Here is a 25399-nt window from a genome sequence, read left to right as displayed (position 1 = left end):
AGCTATAAAATAATAGTGAAAGTAATAAAACTAAATAAATGTATGAAATACAGTAATTCTATAAAAATCAATATACATGTATATAATTGACTTATGAAGGAACTGAGCAAGAATTCTGTTGGAAATGCAGTTTGAAACCACGCCCTGTGTAAACACTGTCGGATCTAAACCAAACGACGATGGGGCCCACTCCATCATCTGAAATATACATGGTATTAACATTCCTGCTATGATTAATTTATTACATAAAAACTACTTTAACATTTCATAGTTAATGAAAAAATATCTACTCACTTTTTAGTAATTTTTCGAAAACGAGTAACCATAGATAACATAGGTAATACAAATGTACGTTATGTTGTCTGTGGCAATACTATAGTATTTATATAGAAATTTTGTAAGTTATTCGTTGTATACAACGAATAACTTACAAAATTTCTGCCTGTGGTACATAATATATCGCCGCCAACAACTGTAAAAGCTCATGGGCAGAGATGATCGCTCCCTAGAAGGCGAACCACTAGTTCGTTAACCGTTTTTTTTATAAAAAAAAGCGTACATAACGAGGTAAAAAGCTTTTTGAAATCGCTCCAGTAGTTTTTGAGAGTTTAGTACGTTCAAATAAACTATTAAAGCATTACATTATTATTAGTATAGACTATAGACTATCTATTAACTGAACATTTGTAGTATACTAGCGGTCCGCCCCTGCCCCGTGGTACGTTTTTCGCTCTATAAGAAACCTTGAATCTTAACAAAAATGTGAAAAAGAAATTGGTCGAGCCGTTCTCGAGTTTTACGCTTAGCATCACATTTTTCGACTCATTTTTATTTACCTAGATGTACTCCTAATACTTTGCAATTTATAATATAATTAATTTATTACTTATATTTTTTCCATTTACAATAAATTCCACTGAATCATATAAATACGTCAACAATGAGTAATGAGAGGTCCTTTAGAGTAGATAAAGAGGAGTGGTAAGTTACATTATGCTGTTTATTTCGGTATTAATTTAGTATAAAAAAATCAATTGGTTTAACACCAATTACTTACATCATAATTAATAAACTAACCTGTAATAGGAGCGTCTAAAGAGAAATCCTGAAGTACGGAACCATCATTGAGCCTCTCTCCACACAACCTCACAGCCGATATTAACAACCAATCGGATGGGCAGTTAAATATTTCTACACCTGCTTGTCTGGGAGGAATTACTGGTAATCCGTCTAAGAAATGTGTTGAAGTTTTTATTGATTCCTTCTTTTAATTATGTACCTAATGTTATTTTTAAAATATATACCAATATCATCAGTAATATACATACCAATATCGTAGTTTAAAATTTGCATATTTCCAACGTTGGTATATGTTATGCTGCATGCATCTGGTTGTCGTTCTATGCACATGGCGTAATTAAGATTATTCTAAAATCAATTTGAATTGGCATCAAAATTTGATTAGTCATAGAAAGATAATATTATAGTAGCATAATCTTTAATAGTGTTTATTGGATAGTTAGGTATAGAGAAAATACAAAACCATATATACTAATTATATAGGATATATATTCATTTCCTAATACATAGTTACAAACGCTAAAATTTTAATTCTTCCAGGAGCTGCGTTGCAGAAATTATGCAATAAATATATATTTCATTAGGCTATTATTATAAATGTGAAAGTGTGTTCGGATGTTTGTTCGTCAATCATGCTGAAACTAATGAACAGGTGAAGATAAGGCAATAGTACATAATGTGTACATGAAGATTACCTACCTTTTCACCAGAAATAAAACATACATATATAACATGAATAGGTTTTATTACATATCGTGAAAAATTACGAAGCTAATTATACTTCATACTAATATTATAAATATGAAAGTTTTTTTTCTTTGGATGTTTGTCCGTCAATCACGCTGAAACTACTGAATGATTTTGATGACATTTGGTATACAGACAGGGTATGAGCTGACTTGGGTGATAGGATACTTTTTATCCCGATTAAATGCTCCCTTGGGATAAAGCAGGAATCTTGATGTGCGGTCGAGGCTCAGCTTGACAAGCGTCTAGTATTTTTTAATTTAAAATACAAAATTTATGATGTATGTATATTGAATATTTACGATTTATGTTAAATTGATGATATAAATTGTTTTCCAACAATGCAACAATCTTTTTAGTAAAATCTATGGTTTGTGCGTATGAGAACCGCAAAATATGTGTTTTCGCGGAATAATTATTTTCCATACCACCTTGAGTAAGACTAATCACAGATTAGTCTTACTCAATATAGTTACTCTCAATATAGTTACTGCGTAATTTGGAAACTATTTTGCATTCTAAACTCCTGAAAAAATTCATGGAAAATACCCTTTTTTAAACAAATAACTTGATTATAACTAATATCAAAATAACATGAGAACAGTTATTAATTACCAAATAGCTAGGCGTGTTTCCAACTGCAATTTCATATCGGTCCCGATAATTAAATGATTCTAAATGACCTTGACTCTCTTTAAAATACTGAAGACATCCTGTAGGTGCAGATAATTCACTATTCATTGTTATTTGAGTCACCTTAAATGTAAATAAAATTATACATAGGTAGGAGGAAAACGTTATAAGCACTATAACACCGATGTAGTTCTATCCTATCCTACTTAATATTATAAATGCGAAAGTTTGTAAGGATGTGTGTGTGTTTGTTACTCTTTCATGCAAAAACTACTGAACCGATTGCAATGAAATTTGGTACGTTGACAGCTGGACAACTGGAATAACATATAGGCAACTTTTTATCCCGATATTCCTACCGGATACGGACTTACGCGGGTGAAGCCGCGGCGCGCAACTAGTATATTATAATACCCACACAACTACTATCTATACATATAGGAAAACAGTTACCAGATTATTTTTGTACAATTGTTATTTATCGAAAGAGGCTAAGAGTGGAATTAGCTTGTTTTATTGACCCCAAATCAATCGTAGGTTTCTGTCTGTTTGTATGCGCGTCAATCGCGTAAAAACCACTGGGCAGATTTTGACAATATATTATATGGTCACAGACTAATATTAGGTTCAACTTATAGGCTACAATTTATTGAAAAAAAATGTTATTTCAGAAAACAAAAGCAAAAAATTATCCAGACATGCTACCGGGGAAAAAAAAATCTCGAATATGTAATCAGATGTGTTAAAGTTAAGGTTTCTAAATTATTTTCAAAATAAAATTAACAATAAACTATACATTCGCAACTTAAGTCTTAGCGGAAATATTTTAAATGAAAAAATTATAAAATTAACCGTAATAGCATAAGCATAGAAAGTGTTAATTAAAATGTATTAAAGTGATCTTCTGAATAAGCTTTATATGTTTTACAAAGCGGTACCTACATTAAATTATATTATCTTACTTACCTTTATAGAAAAAAGCCGGCTGTCTGCCGTAACAGTTTGAAAAGACAACATCACTGGACCCTTTATATTACCAACTTCAATATATACTGAAATTTTCAATGCACATAAGTATTAATCATTGAGTGACTTACAATTGACAACAGACTTATGAGCGAAACTACTTGTCCCTATTTTCAACGACAAAATAGAGAATTTCACCATTATCAGTTGTTATGTTTTTATCATTTTATTTTTTACATTAGAATGTTAGAACCGTTGTGACATTCCTATGAATGTTTTTCATAATCTACTACGCTGGCCAAGTGTCATTTAAGAATTTTAATCAGAGTGGGATATGTAGCATATCCTCGAATTGTTTATCCTTCGAATGCTAGTTTCTTTACGATTTTTTTCACTAATTGGAGCAAATACAAATGAATTGAAAAATAAATATTATTTTTGCACGGTCTTCTTGTCTTATACATAACTCTGATCTGAATGTTTGGTGGTCGGAAGCCTCAACCTAAACCATAAAAAAAGTGAAGTCCCGTGTCCCCTAGTGGGGTATGGGGCAGATGATGTACATCTGTTTCACTGATCGATTTTCTTTACGGACAAGTAGGTGATCAACCTTCTGTGTCCTGCCAGACCGAGACATTTTTTTTTTGTGCGTCCCCACCGGAAATTGAACCCAGGACCCCTCGGTTCTACGCTCACGCGTTAACCACTGTACCAAGGAGGCGGTCGAACCTAAACCATAACATATAATATTTTTTTGTCAAATTAATGAAAATGTAATACAATGTATCGCATAATTACCATGTTGGCCCGTGTTGACACCGCATATTATCGGTATAATATTATTAACATTTTGTCCCGTAACTATGAATTGGTCTTGTTCACAATTTCCGGCCGTCGGTGGAAGAATCTGTTAAATATGAATAATTGAGAAGTCGATCATTCAGATGCAACTTAAAATAATGATAAAAAGTTACTTATTAAATTGTACATTCACCTCAAAGTTTAAAAAATCAAGTCTTATCTGTTGGACATCCTGTGACGATTTATGTAATGTAACTGCACATGATAATCGATCGGTATTTGGCAACGGGAACTCGGTATTGGTAAACCACCCAGAAGGAGCCGCAGATTCCATGTCACATCCAAATTGAACTAGGTATAATAAATATGTTAAATAATTATGTAACTTCGCATAAAGCACTACATTTATTTATTTTTCTACATACCTATACAGCAGGTTCCATATCCGTCAGCGCAGATACCCATATTTTTCCCACCGGTCTTTTTACAATCATATTCATGAAGGCATATTCCTTCTAATCCATGATTAGATTTACAGGGTATATGATCAAATTCTACTACTTGAAAAACTTCTAAAAATCGACTATGCTTTGTTCTATTCGAATATGCGCCAACATGATCCAAACTCTGTTCTGTTTTATATCTCTTGTAAGATATCTTTCGCTTACGACGAAACTGTTTTAGATTTTTTGCAGTGATGTTTCGTAATATTATATTTCTTGCTCTCCATTGATTCAATAGCGGGTAATCTTCAATTTTAAGATTAATACTCTTATTTTTGGATGCAGAAGTATTTACGTGCGTATAATTCAGAACTTTTTCTGGTTTACTAAATATATCTCTACTAGAATTTAATTTTAACAAAGGAATTTCGGTTGGATATTCTACTTTAAAATTTTTATCACTGAGGTCAGTTGCAGCGTACCATCGCTCAGCACTACTAACTGTTATAAGAAAAAAAATAATTGCAGTATTTTTATAAATCATAATAAAGGATACGATTCAAGTATAAGACGTTTAGTGCACAGTTAGTTGAAGTAGACTGAATAGAAAACGTTGTTTTAAATAATTATTGACTCTGTGTTCGCTCTTCCCTGACAGGCTGACGGATCTAATTAAATATCTACGTTCTAGAAATTATCATGCTTTTACATGGCTTTTACTTGGTTTTCGTGCTTCTTTGACCGCATTCTTTAATATTATGTTATTTTCATATTTATGTAATATTACCCATGGATTTAAATTAAAGCTTATTTCGATTTATCTAAAAAATATAATATTATAAAATCGGATAACTAAGATCTTATATACTATGTAGTGAAGTCTCATGTCCCCTAGTGGGTTATGGGGCAGAGGATATATATCTGTTTCACTGATAGATTTTCTTGGTCCCCGTGACCACGCTCGCTGTAAAGTGTTCGAAACGTCGGGTTAATAATATAATGAATAAATCACGTTTAAAATCCTTTAAAAAGTTTTTAATTTCTAAAAGATATAAAATGTACCTACACCTACAGATCTATCTAAAACTTATTTTATAATATTTTATTTTTTTATGATGCAAAAAAGTAAAAATTTCAATATACACAGTATAGAGGCACTAAATTAGTATTAAACTACAGTCTAGATAATGTACATAAGAACAAGCTATCCAACTTGTAATAGCACGCCCTTTCTTAAACACATACCTATCATATGATAAGTGTTGACCATTGACCCAGTAAGACCTAGAATATAGAATAATATAAATAACTAGATACATGAATTATCCGCTATATTTAATGAACATTACTAGATTCCGCCCGCGGCTTTGCCCGCGTGAAATTACACATTTACAAATGATTGAGTTATCAAGGAAAGGAGCATTTCGTTGGGATTAAAAGTATCCTATCACCTAAGTCAACTCATACCCTATCTGTAAACCAAATTACATCAAAATCCGTTTAGTACTTTCAGTGTGATTGACGGACGAACATCCAAACAAACAAACTTTCACATTTATAATATTAGTATGAAGTACAAATAGATTCGTACTATTTCACGATATGTAATAAAACCTCTTCACGTTTTATTTCTGGAGAAAGAAGTAGCTAGCTAGGTATTTTCATATACTAGTTATGTACTACAATACAAATATTGCCTTATCTTTACCTGTCTATACTATATACTATGATAATAACATAAAGCTGAAGAGTATGTTTGTTTGAGATATAAAAAAATTGTCTAGAAACGTTTTTCGTCATACAACACGTACGTCACATTCAAAATGTGTAAGTGCTGATAAGAATTAGGGAGAATACGCTGCCCGCTTTGAAGGGATAAGGGATAAGGATAGGATTGATGAATCGAAAGAAGGAATGGACTGGGAAGGGCAAGGAGAAGGAAATAGGCCTCCGGCTCCCCCACTCACGGTACGAAACACAATAGCAAGCTATTATTTCACGCCGGTTTTCTGTGGGGGTGTGGTACTTCCCCAGTGCGAGCTGGCCCAATTCGTGCCGAAGCATGCTCGACTCCCACAATAAGTTGAAGCTCATGGAGAATTCAACATAATTTTTGTATTGTGCTGTCTCTGAAACAAACTCACCTATTAGAAAATAATTTGACACAAATAGAACAGAATGCATTTATTGTTATGCGTATACGCAGTAATGCAGTTTTATCATGACCCAATCATGCGTTGTCCTTGCACGACCACACCTGGGCTTTTAGAAGCTCTATAATCGCATACAATGAATGTTACCTACATTATGTTAAAATCAAGTTATCACATGTCAGGCTCCTTGTAGTAATACTTGAACAATAGTATAAAAGCCTGCTTCGGATTATGAGACACCATACCACTATCAAACCTGGTACCGTTAAAGACTCACCATGATTGCAAAGGTAAGGGTGACTTCAAAACATTTTCATCACTTCATGCAGTTAGCTATCGTATTATTAGTAAGGGGTTTAATAATAATTAGGAAACGGTTTAAGTGACGCATGTATAGCCTATATTTTTTAAAAATACTTAAAATCTTTTTAGGACATAATTAATTTTCTACTGCATTATGAGGTAACCATCAAAATAAACTACCTATTGTTTGTTGCAGGTATTTTTATTTGTTTGTTTGGCGGCAGCCGTCAAAGCAGGAGGGCTTCTCGCTCCCGCGATTTATGGAGCACCATACTCCTATGGAGCATGGAACCCTTATAGTTCATACCCCGCCCAACCAGCTATTGCATCACAACATTCGAACATTTTGAGGTCGCCTTTCAATTTGGGACAGGTACTTACGTTTTATCCAGGAATGTATGAGACATTCCTTTAATAGTAGGGGAGCCCAAGAGGGGATTTTGGGATGTACTCGAGCGCGTCAGATTATTATGAGGGAAGGTACCTTACCTATTACTAAGTACCTCCAGAAAGTATGATCAGTTAATATTGCTGGGTGCGCCTACAGGAGCCGCAGGAAATAAAAAAATATTGATAATTCTCTAAGGTTACAATCACATTGTCAGATTTGCGAAATTTTGATTTTTTATGTTGTAAATAACCCGTAATATCTTTATCTGACCCGCTATAGTCATATATTTTTTTCATATTTTACCTTTTTTTCGTAGCCACGAAATTACCACATAAATCGTAAGAATAAGTTATTTTTTATTTTATTAAGGGTTATTTACAACATAAAAAATTGTAACATTTTATTTAAAGTCTATCTTACAAATTTTGCTCCTTCTGACCAATAAAAAATATTTTAAAGCTAAATAGTTTGTTTGTTTGTTTGAACGCAATAATATTAGGAACTACTGGTCTGATTTGAAAAATTCTTTCAGTGTTAGATAGCCCATTTTATTGAAGGAGGCTATAGGCTATATATCTACCACGGGCGAACCCGGTTCGGACCGCTAGTTATTTATAAATTTGATATGAAATAAGGAATTTTTGTGTGACGTTGGTTAATGAAACATAAAACATTTTATCATTAACATTTATTTGTAAATGTTTACACTTTTTTTTTATTTTAGATCTCTACCTACAGCAAAGCGATCGATACTCCATTTTCAAGTGTACGCAAAGCTGACATTCGTGTGAGCAACCCTGGCTTGGCCGTAGCACCTGCATACCGCAGTTACGCTGCACCTATCGTATCGCACGTCGCGGCTCCTGTTGCTACGGCTAGAGTAAGTATTCACTTTTTAGTCAATATAATATTAAAAACTTTATGTAAAGCATAAAAAAGTCACTGTATTATTTTCTGATATTATGACATAAGTTTGGGATCAACGCGATAAAGCAATATAGTTAAAATTACCTATATTTTCGCAACAGGCAAGCGTTGGTGATAATAACAGCTGTTGCAATTTATAAAAAAATGTGCAAGTGCGATCATCTTTAGTGCCTAGCTATATCCAAAGAGTAGTATAATAATACGAATATGTACTATATCATTACAAGTAGCTTCGCTTACTTTTGGACTAGATGGCAGTTGCTGTTGTTATTATCCAAGTACATTAATTTACAACGATGCGTTAATTTCAGGTGGCTGGGGGTTTATTAGGAGTCGCTTACTCGGCCGCTCCTGCTGTCTCTCATATGACGTACACAAACGGTCTTGGGCTGGCATACGCTTGGTAAACCCAAAGTCAATTGGAGACGTTTAAAGGCTTAAGATTAAGTATCTTGTAATGTATTTCAGATTCCTCCTTGTTTATTATCTTATAAGTGTTGACATTATTTATTGTAAGTAGTTTGTTTAATTATTAATGAAATATAGAGCAAAAAAAATTGACCATTTTATTTACACCTTTCTCCAGTTTATACCATTATTAATAAACTTATTATTAAACTACATTTCCGCCTACGGCTTGCTTCGCTCGCATGGGCTACAAAATTTTTTTCTTTATGGATTTTGGAAGAAGAGGGAGTATGTCAACTTTTACGACCGAGACCTTCATCTAGATATATCTCGTTAACAATTTATTTTAGATAAAATCCTGCTAAAATTTCTCTATTTAATTTTTAAGGAGCTTTCAAGTACTAGTCTCATTACATATTCTTGAATTTATTATTTTATGCCCGGTCATTTTATCCAGTATACGATTAAATAATAAATACTACCCCAAATAATAACTTTTCTAACTGAAAAAAAAAATAGTTTCGAAGTAAAGTAAAGCAAGATTACATATTTCTAATACGATAATATTTCATGGAGTTTTAAATATAAATGCATCGAAATCACTTATTAACAATGACATATTAAGTATTGATTCTAAAAAATGTTGCAACCATTTTATTTAATTCTTTATTTTAATGCACAAATAGAACTTACAATCATTACAGAATATTATCCTAATTCGACAGAGTTCTTTTATACAAAAGAATCATATTAGGTAACCTAATGAATATAATATGGGAACCCTGACAATTTCTTGATTTATCTATGGATGTACACTACAAGTAAATCCATATTATAATCTGTGGTTTGAAAAAAAAAGTTGCATTGAATTTGAGTTTTCCACTTCTCCGCCGCTGTGTTTGCACTTTAATTTTTTTATTATTACTCTTATTTACTTAGATCAATATGTTTTATGTTCAATTGAATTATTAAAAAGCGAGTTCTATTATTGAATCCTATAAATATTATCAGATAGACACCAATACGTTGATAAAATACATACATTTAATAATAATATTTAGAACAAATCAAGTTGTAATTTTTTTCTTGTGTTGTTATACTTTATAATATTTTAAGGTATAGTTAAAAGCCACATTACTTAAGTACAATGATATTCACTTCCTTGTCCCATTTATCTTTATTACCACATTGATTTTTTTTATTTCAGGTTATTATCGACCTGTCAAGAGGACATTTTTTCGTCAAGCTGTCTTCGCAAATTCGCAAAATAGGAGACGAAAATCCGTTCAAGTTCTCAAATTTCTTGACAAATCTGCCACCGATTGTAAGTTAGCTTCATAATAGCTAATAATACGTCCAGCAGCCGTCTTGTATTACGTGTTTTGAGTATTTTTTTTAATGTTAGATTTTCTGCTTAGTATTTATTCAATACTAATGTCGTTCTTCGACTTTACTTGCGTGGGTGTTAATGTTCAGGCATTTAAATTCTTATTAAATATAGATGAACTATTTGTAGAGCTTAGTACTAGCCAAGTGATATGCATAATAATGATTGTACACACTCTTGAAATTATTGTCCATCTACTTTCTTACTCCTAAGTTCACATATTTATAATATCTTATGATATACATACTTACTGATATTTACACTGATTTGTACCTATATGTCACTGGAAGTAAAATGTGCAGTATAAACAAAAACTTTTGATAGATTTTATACATCTCAATATTTACATTATTCAAATACATACACATGCAAAATAAATTAACTAAACAAGTAATTAATCATATTCAAGCTTGCATTTAGTTTCATTAATGATGAATTTGTCTTTAGCTGTGCAATGACAATCTATGTTCTAAACATAAAATTATTAATAATTAAATTCATGGTATAAATTGTTAAATCATTTACTCTTAGCTGTTCATTACTTATATTTTGCTATTAACTTTTCTATAAAACTATTTAAGATGTAATATTTTTATTATAATCCAGGGTGGTAGAGCAATGCCGCGTTGTAGTAAACGCACCCGTGGTGCGGCGGCTGACCTTCTGCCTGGCACCACAGCCCTTGAAGATCACCACCATCACAAAAGATCAAGAAACACAAGGTGAAAGGAGTCATTTATCTACATCTATACTGAAAGACCAGTATTTTACAGGAGAAATTTATGTTTTCTATATTTAGATCAAGATCCTAGATGGAGATGGGGGGTTGTTTCTTATAAAAACAACATACTTACAAATATATGTATTACATACATTTTAATTATATGAGAGGAATTGTGATTGGGGAAAGCTAAACTAGATACAATTAAAGTTTCATTGGTATTTTTGAAACATTCCTGAGAAAGGTATTTTTTTCCATTTGAATGTTTAATTTAATTTTCTTGCAGTTCGAGAAGACATTCCAAATCTGAAGATACAAGTTTTAGTGCAAAAAAATGTTTAACATGGTTCAAAGAATACACAACAGTTTCAGAGCCAGATGTTTTAGGTTTGTATTAACAATCATAATGAAGACTGAGTGATTACTCCTCTTTCATGTTTAATTCAAATCATATTGGATTATATCAATATCTCATTCAACACATTTAAAAGTTTACAGTAAATAGGGTTAAATTAGTGTTGTAATAGTATTTTGAAAAAATCACAGTTTACTTTTCCTTACTTTTACAGTAAATCAAATTTTACATTTTATCATAGCACCTCTGTGGATACATGTAATAGGCAGAAAATATAACAATGTCTGTGTCTTATTGCCTTAGGTCCAGAAGGTATGGAAAAATTTTGTGATGACTTAGGAGTAGATCCAGAAAATGTAGTAATGCTGGTCATTGCTTATAAAATGGGGGCTAAACAAATGGGATATTTTACACAAGAAGAATGGTTAAAAGGTAACAATGAAAAAGTGGAAAAGCCATAACTTTTTTAATGTGTTTTGTTCTACACTAGCTGTTCACCCCTAGTTTTGCCAGAGAACATATTATATAGCCTATGTCACTCAGTGAATTGCAGCTTTCTAATGAAAGAATTCTTGATATTGATTTTTGTGTGTAAACATTATAAACATAGATACAAATATTTTCTCTTTATATTATTAGTATATATTTACCTTATTACATTCCGTTAGTATTGTTTCATATGTATCTATTTAACCACATTAAAAACCTAGTTTTGCCAGAGAACATATTATATAGCCTATGTCACTCAGTGAATTGCAGCTTTCTAATGAAAGAATTCTTGATATTGATTTTTGTGTGTAAACATTATAAACATACATACAAATATTTCCTCTTTATATTATTAGTATATATTTACCTTATTACATTCCGTTAGTATTGTTTCATATGTATCTATTTAACCATATTAAAAACTTATTATATTTGGATTAAGTATATCTTTGCATCCCAATAAAGTTACACATGAATAAAGTTTTATTAAATTATCTCAACATGAAGCATATCTATATAGTTGAAATAAATCTTTTTTTCTTTTCATACAGGTTTAACAGAGCTCCAATGTGACAGTGTACACAAATTGCAATCTAAATTAGAATACCTACGCAGTTTACTCAATGATCCATATATATTTAAGGCTATTTATAGATATTCATATGATTTTGCAAGGGTAAGTTCTTTTTTTTAGCTTATTATAATAAATCTGATTATGAAGAGTGCCTTTTAGAGTCAGTTAGTTTTATTTTTACACACAATGTTTATGATACAGTTTCTTGGCGCAACATACAATAATATAAAAATTTCTATATAATAATAAACAATAGTTAAAAAAAACTAAAAAACACGCTTTAACAAAAATCATATTTTGCAAATTAAAAAATGGAATAATTTTATCAAATTAGTGTATTGTCATCGGTCCTCAATAAATCTACAAAGTTTGAACGAAATCTGGCCGTTTAAAGTGGGTCAAAATCGCGCCCAAAGAAGTCGGTTACAAACAAACATACAAACAAACATACAGGTGAAGCTAATAAAAAGCGTGTAAAATCAAAACCTTATAAAAAATCATGTAACTAACATAAAGTTGCTCCTCCTCGTGAAATCACGATGACTAATGTTTTCACTGAAAATGAACTTGCATAGACTATGCCATGATTAAAAATTGGTTGGTAGAATCAACATTTATGTTAAAATGTTTATTAATGCTCAAGAAAAACTTTGTGGATATATAACTATTACAAATATAACAAACTAGCTGAAATCCGTGGCGTCACTCGTATAGTACCCAGGTAAAATGTAGCCTATGTACGAATTCAGACGGTAATCTATCTCTGTAGCAAATCTCATACATACACGAATAGCTGTTTTCGCGTGTAAGAGAAACAAACATTTATACATCCATTCTTACAAACTTTTGAGTTTGTAATATGGGTAGGATATCAATTACTTATTCCATATAATGTATTTGCGAGTCAATGTAACAATAACTATCTCATTGTACAGGATAAAGATCAGCGCTCACTAGACACGGGAACGGCGAGAGCATTGTTAGGCGTACTCCTACCACGCTGGCCGCTCAGAATACCATTGTCGAATTTCTTAGGAAACGAGCGACGTTACCGAGTCGTGAACAGAGACCAATGGTGTAATATATTGGAGTTCAGCCGTACTGTTGACACGCAGCTTACGGCATATGATGCGGATGGAGCTTGTGAGTTTTTTTTTATTACCATCTATGTTCAGGATGAAATAGAAATAAATACATGTAATTTTAACAATTTTTAGCACAAGTAAATATTATATATAATTTGAAATACAACAATTATGGTCTTGTTTGATTGTGCGAATACATAATAATAATAAACATTGCATAATTCCTTGATCTTGTTCAAATTCGAGGATTGTAAAATTACGCCATGTATTTAACAGATACCTTAATAAACTTTTGTTTAATTTTTGCATGGCGTTTTATGTTATAGGCTTTATTAACATTTGAATATGTACAATTTATCTAGGGCCAGTGATGTTAGATGAATTTGTGGAATGGCTAAGAGCAGAACGCGGAGATTCAGCCATGCATGCCAGCTGAGACTACACAGAGACAGGTTAGTTTATTACCAGTACCTGAATGCGCGATAAACTATAATATAACGAAAAAAAACGCAACAGAGAGATTTCAAGCGATTTTCGTGTTTGTAAGGAAGCTAGAGGCTACTTTTAACACAGAATTGCATCCCCAACATTCCCAAATTTTCATTGACAACGCCAGGCAATTTTGCAATTAAATTTGTAGTGTTATAAAGTAATATGAAATGTGTATTGAAGTAAACTATATAGATTAAAAAAAAATAAAATTGTAATGAACTGTATTCCTTATTTTCATTGCAGGAAGAGGTAGGGCTCACTCTCGGATGACTCAGTGTGGGCCTACCCTATAATCATTTTAAGTGTCATGTATATTGATTAGTTATATCTATGTATATTATGATTTATACATCCATCCATACACTGTCACAATGGAAGAATTGGAACTGTGATTATTTGTCAGTCATTTTGTATATTTATTCATTTGCTTATATTATAATTAATGTATATAAATATAATCAACAGATTTTAATTTCCACAACAGGTGTATTAAATATTAAACTAAAGGATACGATTAAGACTGCTTTATTTTATTCTGAATTAATTTACTAAATATTTATCGTTTTCAAATTAACACTAATTTCTTTCTAGAATCACAGTCCTAATTCTCTTAGTATGTAACTATTATATGTATGTTTTTTTCTTCGTGCACGCATTTCTTAATACTCTCGCAACTCATTGACACGTTTTGTATTAGCTAATTTATTATTATCGCCCACCGATCCAACGTTATTTTTGAAATAGTACAAGATTTTGTTAATATTCAGCAAAGTATAGTAAATAATTTTATTGTATTAATAACATTGGAACATTTTGTATTGTTTTTATCAAATTATGAAAATGAGTAGGACAACATTAATATTAATCTCTCATTTTGGTCCAATTGAAATATAGTAAATTGCATATAAATTAGTTACGTAATTGCAAGCTTGCAAACTTGTTTGTTACAAGTAATCATCATTTATTTAAAATTATTATTATTTACGTGTTTAAGTTTGAAATTTAGGTCATTGATATATAATAATGCTTTTGGGCCATTTTAATTTGTTTAATTTTGTACAGTACAATTCATTTTCATTACACTTCCTGTTTGTTTTGATATTGTAAACAATCACAATATTTATTTAATCAAATGCATGTACGATTAATGGCCAAGAACTACTGCCGTGTGTCATCAAGTCAAATATAATTATTTTTATCTAAATGATTACAGAATGTTTAAAATATTTCACTGAGTTGCACGTATTAATGTATTATCAGAAGTTAAATAATTAAAATTGTTCTTCTATGTAATAATATACTTGTACAACCCCTTCGTTGTTATTTAGAGTGTCATATTGCAAAAAAGTGGAATGTATTTAAAAATTAAACATTCTGAAATTGTTCTCATACGATAAATATTTTATATTTGTATAAATAAATAATGGCAAGTAGAAGTGTTGAAGAATTTGAATGTTATGATGAAATCGACTGAAAATGCTTTCGAATTTGCTTTAATTTCAGAGACTTATTTGCATTTTTTGTATTTAAATAGTCAAGATACCTGTTTATACTGTTTATTTAAAATATATTGGCATTTGCTGATCAGTATCTGAGCAAACCATAACTCCTATATTATTTTAAGTTTACTATGTGATTGAATATAAATGGGTATCGTGACTGAAGGCGAATGCTCTGAAACAAGTTCCAATGGACTAGATGTCTAGTCTAATCCTAGGTTTAGGTGTAGATATGGTTTTGTATAAGCATGTAGGTAGTATATTCAAATTCTCTTTGGAAAATACAAAGTAACAGCCTCTATCGTAACGGTGTAACAAAATTTAATCTAAAATGTTTTAGGCCCCCATACCGAATGTCATTCAAGAGAAATAAATCATTTGAAAATTGTTCTTGTGTTTTGCTTACCTTTATAAATTGTCCCTATAGTTCTTGGAACAAGGTATGGTATAGGGATGGAACATTCAGTGTAAAATTTATAAATACCTAGAGGAAAGGTTTACCTGTTTCAAGAGAGATGACAAAGGATACGTAAAATCAATATACAACCAAAGGAGAAACAACGAAATAGAAAAACCAACCAAATAAAAAACAAATTATTGAATCTATCATAAATTTTTATTCATATAATATCTGTACACTATATCCATAATTATTTACAATATCTGTCAGCTTTCATTTTACTTCTTCGATCTAATAAAGTCTCATGCAAATTACCATCCACTTTAGCTCTTTTCAACTCAATAACACCAGAGTCATTTACGCGCAATTTCTTGTCCTGGAACTTCTGAAACTTCTTTCTGAAAAAGAGAAAATGTTTTTCTTTATCAATATAAAATATAGCTTATTCAATAGAATAAATGGTTTCACCTCTGAACCTCGATAATATATAAACAGTGCATAACAAGAAAATTTTAACTTAAGATGTGTACATAAAAGTTTTTAGAATATGTCATATGTATAAGCTTGAATTTGAAATTAAATATGTTTCTGTAGATAAGAATTTTGAGAAACACATTAATAATTTAACAAAAAATTAAACCAATTAATAATTATACGCATATACAATAATAAAGTCTATTAATATGGCATTTATAGTTATGTCAGTAATAAGTGTTATTTTTTAAAATCTTAAACATTATTTTCGTTCAAGTTTGATAAAAATAAAAAAAAGTAAGTATCTTCTAATTAATTATTTTCTTCTATTTTTTTTTTTTTAATTATGTCAAATAAGAGTTCTCCTTTTTGGCATTTAAAAATATATGAATTCAGCTTTGATTGCCACAATTTTGATGAAAATAACTGCTTCTATAAAAATTAACCTGAGCACTTACACATAATTTACTTCAACTTCAGCTAAGTCACCTTCCTCTTCAGGCACAACAACTTTCTTAACTTCCCTACTTCTGTTGGAACGAATGTTACAAAATTCATGTTCTCCAGCTGTGACACTGTCTGTCACTACTGAATCATCTTCGGGGTTTACCGACATGAATTTGTTTACTGAACTTAATATTGCTGTTTTACCTGTAATAAAATGGGTTTTGTAATTTACATGCAAATAGAATAAAAAAGTGAAAGCTACTAATTTTGTACCTACAATAAATGAATCAATATAAAAATTTTAAATTATCATTACCATCTTGCCAAACGGGCTCCCATTGTTCCATTGGGCCAACAGCATCAGATCTTCCAGTGACAACACCATTCTTAGACACACCCAGGTACTTCCCATAACCAGATTTAAGAGCAAATTTATTATCACCAGCTGGAAATGCAGTAAATATTTCCTCAGGGGACGGACCCTCCCCTTCATTATGTGGAGCACCTAATGTAAATAAACCATTATCTAGAGCAGATATGTATGAGTTTTTTCCAAATTCTATTGATATGGGTCCAGTTACATCTTCTATTTTTTCCACTTTCCACCAATTACCATGCTTTACACAGTCTTCATCAATTTTCGAACCTTCACTTTGATCCTTATTTTTATGTTTACGTTTCTTTGCTCTAAAAGAAAAGTGTTATTAGCAAAATGATTATCATTAGTACACTATTCAAAGTTGAGATTGCAACTGAACAACGCTAACATGGTTCACGGATAAATCTATATTTATTGTCTTCTCTATTTCGATTCGTAGAAGCAAAACAAACCCGGTTTTGTTTCTACTGTGGCAAGTACTTAATTTCTGTAAGAACAAAATAAACTTACTTTGGTTTATCTCCTTTTAAAACTAATTTTCCACGTTTGACTGCGGCATACTCGTCGGTCATTGTTAAAAATGTTAGTATTGATTATATGAATTATATATTTTCTTTTGATTCTGGATATCTATTAGAATGATAAAATTTAAACCGATTTTCTAAACTTATTCGTACTTAAATATCATTGAATACTCCGATCTAAATATGTTATTTTACAAATATTAAATGAGCCTTCAATGTCAGTGGCAACTGCCAATGCAATGTTTATTTTCACAGGAACCACAGATAACTGATAAACTACATAGTTAATGACAGAATCCCGTTTTTCTATGGTAGAATACGTCCCTGCATGCAATGGGATCGGTTGTTGCATTGGTGTTGTCAGTAAAGAAAAAGAAAGAAGTTCTAGAGTCAGTGCCGCGAAAGAAATATACAACGAAGATGTAGGTAGAAAATGTGTCATTAAAGAGGTCCATAGAAGCACCTAAAATAATGTTGTCAGTTTTATATAATACAAATGCCTACCGAAATAAGTAAAATTAATGAAAATGATTATAGATACTAGCACTTCATTGTTTGTGTTTAGTATAGACGCTTATTTATTTAATTATGACGTTCTTTAAGTGACATATACGCTCTTTATTTAAAGTTAACCTTTATGTAAAGAGCGCATAAGTCACTTAGAGGCTGGCAAAGCACCTGTAGTACCAGCAGTGTGACAAGTGTATAGGCGGTCCGCGGTGGTGATCAGCTGCTTTGCGAAAATAAATTGTTTTTTTACGGAAACTATACGAGTTGAGTGTCAGACGACATTTGCCAGTGATTTCACAAAAAAGCGCAAATATTCGACCCGGTAGAATTATCGAGAATTTGAAAAACCATTTTTGGAGTAAATATCTTTATTTATTAAAAAATGAAATGTCAAAGATGGTCACATTGACAAATCGACACTGGTAACATTATTCACGCCATTTTGTAATTCTGAGCATGTTGATGTGCTCACGAAAATGATTTTAATTCAGATTGATATTAGATTTAATAGTTAATTTAGTTCATGTTTAAGTAATAGTAAATAAATAAACAAAATGGATAAACCAGAAGTGAAATCGTTCAACGCGGAGGTAAAGATAAAACTTATTCGAAATTTACGTTTTCCGTGGCATCTTTTTTCATTATTATAAATTTTGCTTACAGTTATCCGGGTTGTACGAAAATAAGCCGCCAATTTCGAAGGCGAAAATGAGTGCTATAACTAGAGGTGCTATCAAGGCAATTAAGTTCTACAAGCACGTTGTACATAGTGTTGAAAAGTTTATCCAAAAGTGCAAACCTGAATATAAAGTTCCGGGACTTTACGTGATAGATTCAATTGTAAGGCAGTCAAGACATCAATTTGGACAAGATAAAGATGTGTTTGCCCCTAGGTTTGCTAAAAATATGCAACAAACATTTGCTAATCTGTTTAGATGCCCTCCAGAAGATAAGGTTGGTTATATAAAGTCACCATCTACTAGGTTATATTTCGTCTCTGATAACCAGTCGGCTAAAGTAATATAGATTCAATTTGTCTATGAACCTAGGTAAACAATTGCTGTTCATGCTGTTGGTTAATCATAGATTAGGCAGATGCTTTCTTATCTTCTTTCTATCATTATTCATAAGATCATTGGATTATTCAGAAATAAATAAAAAAACAATCACATATTTAAGATAATAATTTTAAATTTTTCACTTGAATATTATTTAATTTCAAACAAAACTATATTATAGACAACAGGATTGTCAATAGTTACTGTTAACTTATTATGTTGTATTAAACTTTACAATTTACATTATATTATTTTGAAACATAATACCAATTTCAGAATTAAATTAATGACATTTCTAATATTACAGCGCAACATAATCAGAGTGTTGAATCTTTGGCAAAAGAACAATGTTTTTGGTCCTGATGTCATTCAACCCCTCTTGGATATGGCAGATCCAAATCATCCCTTACATTTGGAAATACAACAACAACAAAATAACACAGCCAATGGTAATAAATTGATGTCATAGAATTCATATAATTTATAGCTAATATTATAATCATTATTATAATTTATTATATTTAAGTGATAAATATATTTTCATATATTTTTAGGAAGTACATTAAATATCACTCATAATGCATCTGATAACAAAATATCACCTGGCCCAGCATCACAGCATACGCCACATTCTTCTACACCAATGGGTGATCAGGTAATTAAACACTAATGATTTGAACCATACTTCAACACAAAATAACGATTAACATTGATATAAAAAAAAATTAATCAGTTTCAGGATCAACCGTCTGGGCCACCTCCAGCTAAGTTCAATCGCAAGTTACTCAATGATTTTGAATATGAAAGTGGAGATGATACTCCTGCGGCAGACTCAAGTCCTCCTCCACAACACAACTCTATTCATATGCAGAATATGCATAATACACATCAAAACAATAATCAACACAATCAACACACACAAAATACTCAAGCTTCTCATCAAACACACAATCCCGCTGATGCATTAGGAAGGTAGGTTTTAATTTATTTTGGTCCAATTTAAAACAATTATTAAATAGCATTAATAGTACTTTTATAAGCAGTGGAATAAAGCCTAGATATTCTTTATAAGAGTCGAGTTTGGATTGGAGGTCATTAACATGTTACAAAGCTAATGTTTAATGAAGGTCACAAACATTTGCCTCATGCATAGGGGTCATAAAACTTCTTGTGAATGTTTTTATAATATTATATAGCTTTATACAGCATTATTCTACAATAACTAATATTATTATTTTTCTTTAGTATATTGACAAATCCAGAGATAATGAGACAGCTACAAAGCTTACAAGCTCAAATGCAATTAGTGGCTGGAATGCAAATACCTGTGAGTATTATCCCTTATCTTTTAACCATTAGTGTTGTGTTTATATATGTGTGTAGTGTGTATTCTGAATTCCAATAATACCTATTACTTATTATGGTGTCATTTCTTTCAGAATTTAATGCCAATGATGACAGATTTGCAGATGCAGCAAAACCAAAACCAAGGGCTTCCATTCTTAGTAAGTAATGATATACAATCAAAAGAGTTATCTTTAATTGAATCAATTGCATTAAAAACAGGTTATAGAATAAATACTTTTACAGTTATTTAAAAATTATGAATGTTAATAAAATGGTAAATGTCTGCTTTATTTTAGGGTTCCCAAAATGAGCCTCCAAAGCAAAATGAATCAAAGGATGACATGGCCAATGAATCAGATATAGAATTTGTAGATGCTGGACCTCAAGTTATTGAAATTCCTGATGCAAATGATTCTAGGTTTGTACATTATTAAATTCAAAAAATATTGGCTGCAATATAATGTAAAAGTTCTATTGAAATATGAAATATAATATCTATTTTTAAACTATAAATTAAGGAAAACGTTTTTGCAGTCTACATATGTTAATGTGATTTATTTCATATTGTGACTGGTTTGTGTCTACCTACAATATATATGCATGTGCTCATATTCCAGAAGCCCATCACCAAAATCTCGTCGGCGCGGATCAAGATCACCGCGCAGAAGGCGTCGCTCTCGGTCGCCGCGTAGACGTCGAGACCGCGACCGGGATAGAGATAGGTATGCTTGCTATGCTATCTTTATTATTCCTCACAAAATCATAATTGTGTCTATTTCAAAACAATTAACTTATTTCATAAACTAGTTGCTTTTCTTTAAGCGTTTAGTTTTATAGTATAAAATTGCTTATAAATGTATCAAAACGTATAGTAAAATAAGAAAAAATTCGCATCATCACCATATCCTCATATCGCGACGATGATGTATTGCTATAGAATAATCTTAATTATTTTTTTTTCCAGGGATAAAGATAAGGAGAAAAGTTACAAAGAGAGGGAGGCGGAAAAAGAAAAACAACGAGAACGAGAAAAAAAGGGATTGCCACCTATCAAAAAAGAGAACTTAAGTGGTAATTTCATTATTGTTTTTACATTGGTTTACAATTTCAATTAGTATACAATTTGCCTATATTCAAAATTTATAGAAAATTAGAGAAACTTTTTATAAAACGAGTTTTATGTTAAAAAAAAATAGTGTCAACCTATTGAGAAGTTGATTTTGATGTAAAATTCAATTGAAATAATTTTAAAATTCTTGTATTTTTGCATATTTTAATTCCTTTAACACCTTGGCAATAAGCCTTAATGATTTATCTGTATTAAATTTCGCGACTTCTTTTATTTCAGTGTGTAGTACAACTCTATGGGTGGGCCACTTATCTAAACTGGCAACACAGGAAGAGTTGTCTGACCTTTTTGGTGCTTTTGGAGGTCTTGTTTCTGTGGATTTAGTGCCCCCGAGAGGATGTGCTTTTGTTGTTATGGAAAGGAGACGAGATGCTGCAAGAGCAAAGCAAAAATTGGACAGGCATAAATTGCATTCAAAGGAAATAACGGTGAATATATAAAATGAAATTTAATTAATACATTGCAGGCATCTATAAAACACAGATAATTTATATTCTAAGTCTTATGAAGTAGACACTGGAAATGCAATCTTAAAACTTTTAAAATAATATGTATTGTGACACATTATAACATTTTTTTAAAGTTACTACACAAGCCCTATTATGTACTATTAAATGTGAGCTAATAACATGGGAAATGAATGGGATTAATCAATCAAATCACAATAAAAATATTTTTTCAACAACTTATATTTTGTGAAAATTTACAAACATATATTTCAATCAAACCGACTACCCAATTAGACATATTATTGTTATCATAAAACATGTATTTTCGATTTGTTCATTGAAATGAAATTGACACGATGTGAATTGGCGTAGGTGGCGTGGGCGGCCGGCAAGGGCGTGAAGGGGCGCGAGTGGAAGGACTACTGGGAAGCGGAGCTCGGCGTCGCGTACCTGCCGTGGGCGGCGCTGCACGCGCGCTGGGTGCTCGGCGCGCTCTCGCTCGACGCGCTCGAGGAGGGCGGCGCCGTGGACGAGGAGACGCTGCCGCCGTGGTTGCCGCCCAGGGTGAGTGCGTGTGTGCGAGTGCGTGTGCGTGTGCGTGTGCGGTGTGCAGGGATATGGATGTGATGGAGAATTTTATTACCCTGACGAAAAAATTTTATTTTGTTCTATCAACATTGCATTTTTGTTTTACTGTATGCATTATGTATTTACTAATATATATATGTATATGTTTTACTGTACGCATTATGTATTTTTCATTTATGATGCTTTTATTCCTCCAAAATGAACCAATCTTTCAATTGCACAGATAATACCAAAATCGATGTCCGAGATACCGATGCTCGGCGGCATGCCGCCCGTGTCGGGCGCGGGCATGCTGCTGCCGGGCGCGGGCCCGCTGGGCGCGCTGCCCGCAAGCATGCCGAGCCTGCCCAGCCTGCCGCCCAGCAGCATGGCCATGAGCGGCCCGCCGCCCGCCAGCATACCGCTGCCCGTGCCGAGGATGCCTCCGCCGGGGTAAGTGCCTTTTTCTGATCAAACTTGATTACAGATGTGTTGTGAATGTAAAATATTTGTAAGTTTTTTTAATAATTTGCATAAGATCGATATTTAGTCAAATTATACCTACTTTGAGTGATTAACTAACCACTATCCATTTCATGAACTTGGTTTTGTGTCGTATATATAAAAAAACATCCTTCCAATACGCTTATCACTATAGTGACAATACTTTTGATCATGCGCACACAAGCATGATCACTAATTTCCAAATTTCATTTTATTCAACAGTATGGGTCCTGGTTTGCCCACGGGCATGCCGCCCGGAATGCGGCCGCCGCTTCCTGCACCATTACCAGGTAAGGCATAACAGTTATGAAATATGAACTAAATTACTTCGCTCATATTTCATCCTTATTTATTTGTGCTAATAATAAATATTTTTTTCTCAATTTTGATAGCGTATATTTCATGTCAATTGTTTTACCAAAGAGTATAAATTTTATTATTTAATTTAAATCCATTAGTATCATTTTATACTTCCATACCTACATAGTATTTACTTGTTATTATTTCATTGTGAGTTGTTTTCATATGCAGGTGTACAAGGGGACGGTGGTTTGGGCGCGGGTGGTGCGTTATTAGGGTTCCCGCCTACAATGCCACCTCATTCTTTACCACAGCCCGGTAATTTGTTTATTGTCATTTTATTATATACAATACTAGCTTTTCGCCCGCGGCTTCGCCCGCGTAGAAATCGCTTATATCGCGCGACATGGTAAGGAGTATTTTTTTCGCATTAAAAAGTATGGTTTGTTCTTTCCCACGTTTAGCTCCATTTTCATACCAAGTTTCTTCAAAATCGGTTTGACAATAACGAACTTTCATACAAACTTTCATCCCCTCTTTCAACCCTTTCTACCCTTTTTTCGCGATAAAAAGTATCCTATGTCCTTTCCCAAGTTCAGTTCTATCTTCATACCAAATTTTATCAAAATCAAATCAGTGGTTTAGGCGTGAAAGCGTAACAGACAGACAGACAGACAGAGTTACTTTCGCATTTATAATATTAGTAGGGAGTAGGGATATTAGTAGGGACTAGTAGGGATGTGTATATGTACAAGATGCAAATTTTGTTTTAAACATAAACTCTTGAAGTAAGACGTTATTGATCGTTTTAGATATTTTTAAAACAGCAACCACTACTATTGTGAAATTTTATAATGATGCAAATCACCACAAGGACTTCATATATCACTACATAGTATAAAACAAAGTCACTTTCTCTGTCCCTATGTCCTTATGTATGCTTAAATCTTTAAAGCTACGCAACGGATTTTGATGGGTTTTTTTTAATACATAGAGTGATTCAAGAGGAAGATTTGTATGTACAATAAGATCTTTTAAACTATCCTGAATTTAACGCGTGCAAAGCTGCGGGCAAAAGCTAGTTTATTTATACATGTAATATTTGTTATTATGTCATACAGGAATGGTGGGCGGTTTCCTAGGTGGGCTGATGGGCATGGGTATGGGCGGGCTTGTACTGCCGCTACATCACGCGCCGCTGCCTTCGCAACCGCAGCCGCAGCCACAGGTATGCAATCAACAAAGAAAAAAAAATAACTGTTTTTTTTTCATAGAAAAGTAGTTTGTAGCTCAATTTCAATAATAATGAAGTGGAATATATATTTTTTTGCAACAGTTTTGCTGGCAGTCTTATGATACATAATATCGTAGTTGGTAAAATATACAGATAATTTTAATAAAAATTCCTGTTCTTCTGTTTGAGCAGAACACGATTTTGTGTTTGTAGTTTTAACTCGCATCTTTTCTAATAATTTAGTACCTGGATGACCGAGCTTTGCTCGGTTTAACTTCGTGAAGTTAGATTGTTTATAAGCGTTTTTTTTCCAAGATCGTTTAGGCATTTTTAAGTCTAACCTCAAAGCAAACACTCATTGACTTCGTTACTTAACAACGCCATTTGCTGGAACTTTAATTATTCACCAAAAAATAGTATTATTATTCGCCAATAGATGTCAGGAAGAGTCGCTAAGGTTAAGTCGATAAAACACGAATATGACATTTTCTAAAAAATTTCCTATTTAGATTCCTAGCTAGATCGATTTATCGCCCCCGAAACCCCCTACTTAGTCTGGCCATAAATACTGTTACACTTAATTATAAAAAAATATTACATTTGAATTTCGAATCTGTCATTTT

The 25399-nt window shown here is 32.2% G+C and overlaps 5 protein-coding genes across 6 annotated transcripts in view; 3 read left to right on the top strand and 2 right to left on the bottom strand.

Annotated features, from left to right (window-relative positions):
* Window positions 1-31: 31 nt before the first annotated feature.
* Window positions 32-5307, bottom strand: LOC119833864. The gene is made up of 8 exons (XM_038358071.1): window positions 4653-5307; window positions 4421-4578; window positions 4225-4333; window positions 3427-3512; window positions 2443-2583; window positions 1329-1428; window positions 1078-1230; window positions 32-198 (listed from the first exon to the last, which is right to left on the bottom strand). The coding sequence occupies exons 1-8, from the start codon at window positions 5212-5214 to the stop codon at window positions 92-94; spliced, it is 1416 nt and encodes a 471-aa protein (XP_038213999.1). The 5' UTR covers window positions 5215-5307; the 3' UTR covers window positions 32-91.
* Window positions 5308-7036: 1729 nt separating this feature from the next.
* Window positions 7037-8870, top strand: LOC119833847 (pupal cuticle protein C1B-like). The gene is made up of 4 exons (XM_038358050.1): window positions 7037-7113; window positions 7323-7499; window positions 8242-8397; window positions 8756-8870. Exons 1-4 carry the CDS (start codon window positions 7102-7104, stop codon window positions 8849-8851), a joined length of 441 nt encoding a protein of 146 aa, XP_038213978.1. The 5' UTR covers window positions 7037-7101; the 3' UTR covers window positions 8852-8870.
* Window positions 8871-9901: 1031 nt separating this feature from the next.
* Window positions 9902-15842, top strand: LOC119833951 (DCN1-like protein 4). The gene is made up of 9 exons (XM_038358198.1): window positions 9902-9968; window positions 10060-10176; window positions 10846-10961; window positions 11247-11347; window positions 11619-11747; window positions 12356-12480; window positions 13314-13521; window positions 13826-13915; window positions 14199-15842. The coding sequence occupies exons 3-8, from the start codon at window positions 10858-10860 to the stop codon at window positions 13897-13899; spliced, it is 741 nt and encodes a 246-aa protein (XP_038214126.1). The 5' UTR covers window positions 9902-9968; window positions 10060-10176; window positions 10846-10857; the 3' UTR covers window positions 13900-13915; window positions 14199-15842.
* Window positions 15843-16057: 215 nt separating this feature from the next.
* LOC119833798 (protein FRG1 homolog) lies at window positions 16058-17941 on the bottom strand. The gene is made up of 4 exons (XM_038357978.1): window positions 17665-17941; window positions 17092-17462; window positions 16787-16979; window positions 16058-16252 (listed from the first exon to the last, which is right to left on the bottom strand). Exons 1-4 carry the CDS (start codon window positions 17724-17726, stop codon window positions 16105-16107), a joined length of 774 nt encoding a protein of 257 aa, XP_038213906.1. The 5' UTR covers window positions 17727-17941; the 3' UTR covers window positions 16058-16104.
* A 683-nt stretch (window positions 17942-18624) lies between these two features.
* The window catches only part of LOC119833945 (SR-related and CTD-associated factor 4-like), a 32905-nt gene continuing 26130 nt past the window's right edge, over window positions 18625-25399 (top strand). For both annotated transcript variants that reach the window (XM_038358190.1, XM_038358189.1), the window contains exons 1-16: window positions 18625-18778; window positions 18852-19142; window positions 19554-19695; window positions 19801-19901; window positions 19980-20218; window positions 20492-20573; window positions 20686-20751; window positions 20890-21011; window positions 21211-21315; window positions 21558-21664; window positions 21942-22150; window positions 22544-22735; window positions 22983-23191; window positions 23465-23532; window positions 23774-23860; window positions 24664-24770. In XM_038358190.1, coding sequence (XP_038214118.1) covers window positions 18743-18778; window positions 18852-19142; window positions 19554-19695; window positions 19801-19901; window positions 19980-20218; window positions 20492-20573; window positions 20686-20751; window positions 20890-21011; window positions 21211-21315; window positions 21558-21664; window positions 21942-22150; window positions 22544-22735; window positions 22983-23191; window positions 23465-23532; window positions 23774-23860; window positions 24664-24770 — 2163 coding nt within the window. In that variant the 5' untranslated portion in view covers window positions 18625-18742. The remainder of the gene's footprint in view (window positions 18779-18851; window positions 19143-19553; window positions 19696-19800; window positions 19902-19979; window positions 20219-20491; window positions 20574-20685; window positions 20752-20889; window positions 21012-21210; window positions 21316-21557; window positions 21665-21941; window positions 22151-22543; window positions 22736-22982; window positions 23192-23464; window positions 23533-23773; window positions 23861-24663; window positions 24771-25399) is intronic.

This window comes from Zerene cesonia, chromosome 18 (genome assembly GCF_012273895.1).
Source record: "Zerene cesonia ecotype Mississippi chromosome 18, Zerene_cesonia_1.1, whole genome shotgun sequence".
Lineage (NCBI taxonomy): Eukaryota > Metazoa > Arthropoda > Insecta > Lepidoptera > Pieridae > Zerene > Zerene cesonia.
The sequence above is the reverse complement of the archived record's forward strand: the minus strand, read 5'-3'. Positions and strand labels throughout refer to the sequence as shown.

Excerpts from the sequence above, each read along its gene's own strand:
- LOC119833847 (XM_038358050.1), top strand. Across the intron at positions 7,500-8,241 it reads CGCCTTTCAATTTGGGACAG|ATCTCTACCTACAGCAAAGC; the intron begins GTACTTACGTTT and ends TTTTTATTTTAG. Across the intron at positions 8,398-8,755 it reads CTCCTGTTGCTACGGCTAGA|GTGGCTGGGGGTTTATTAGG; the intron begins GTAAGTATTCAC and ends CGTTAATTTCAG.
- LOC119833798 (XM_038357978.1), bottom strand. The coding sequence starts at position 17,726 with ATGACCGACGAGTATGCCGCAGTCAAACGTGGAAAATTAGTTTTAAAA. Across the intron at positions 16,980-17,091 it reads GGAGCCCGTTTGGCAAGATG|GTAAAACAGCAATATTAAGT; the intron begins GTAATGATAATT and ends ATTTTATTACAG. Across the intron at positions 16,253-16,786 it reads GAAGTTGAAGTAAATTATGT|AAAGAAGTTTCAGAAGTTCC; the intron begins GTAAGTGCTCAG and ends TCTCTTTTTCAG.
- LOC119833864 (XM_038358071.1), bottom strand. The coding sequence starts at position 5,214 with ATGATTTATAAAAATACTGCAATTATTTTTTTTCTTATAACAGTTAGT. Across the intron at positions 4,334-4,420 it reads TTGATTTTTTAAACTTTGAG|ATTCTTCCACCGACGGCCGG; the intron begins GTGAATGTACAA and ends CATATTTAACAG. Across the intron at positions 3,513-4,224 it reads TGTCAACACGGGCCAACATG|TATATATTGAAGTTGGTAAT; the intron begins GTAATTATGCGA and ends TGAAAATTTCAG.
- LOC119833951 (XM_038358198.1), top strand. The coding sequence starts at position 10,858 with ATGCCGCGTTGTAGTAAACGCACCCGTGGTGCGGCGGCTGACCTTCTG. Across the intron at positions 11,748-12,355 it reads ACAAGAAGAATGGTTAAAAG|GTTTAACAGAGCTCCAATGT; the intron begins GTAACAATGAAA and ends CTTTTCATACAG. Across the intron at positions 13,522-13,825 it reads ATATGATGCGGATGGAGCTT|GGCCAGTGATGTTAGATGAA; the intron begins GTGAGTTTTTTT and ends CAATTTATCTAG.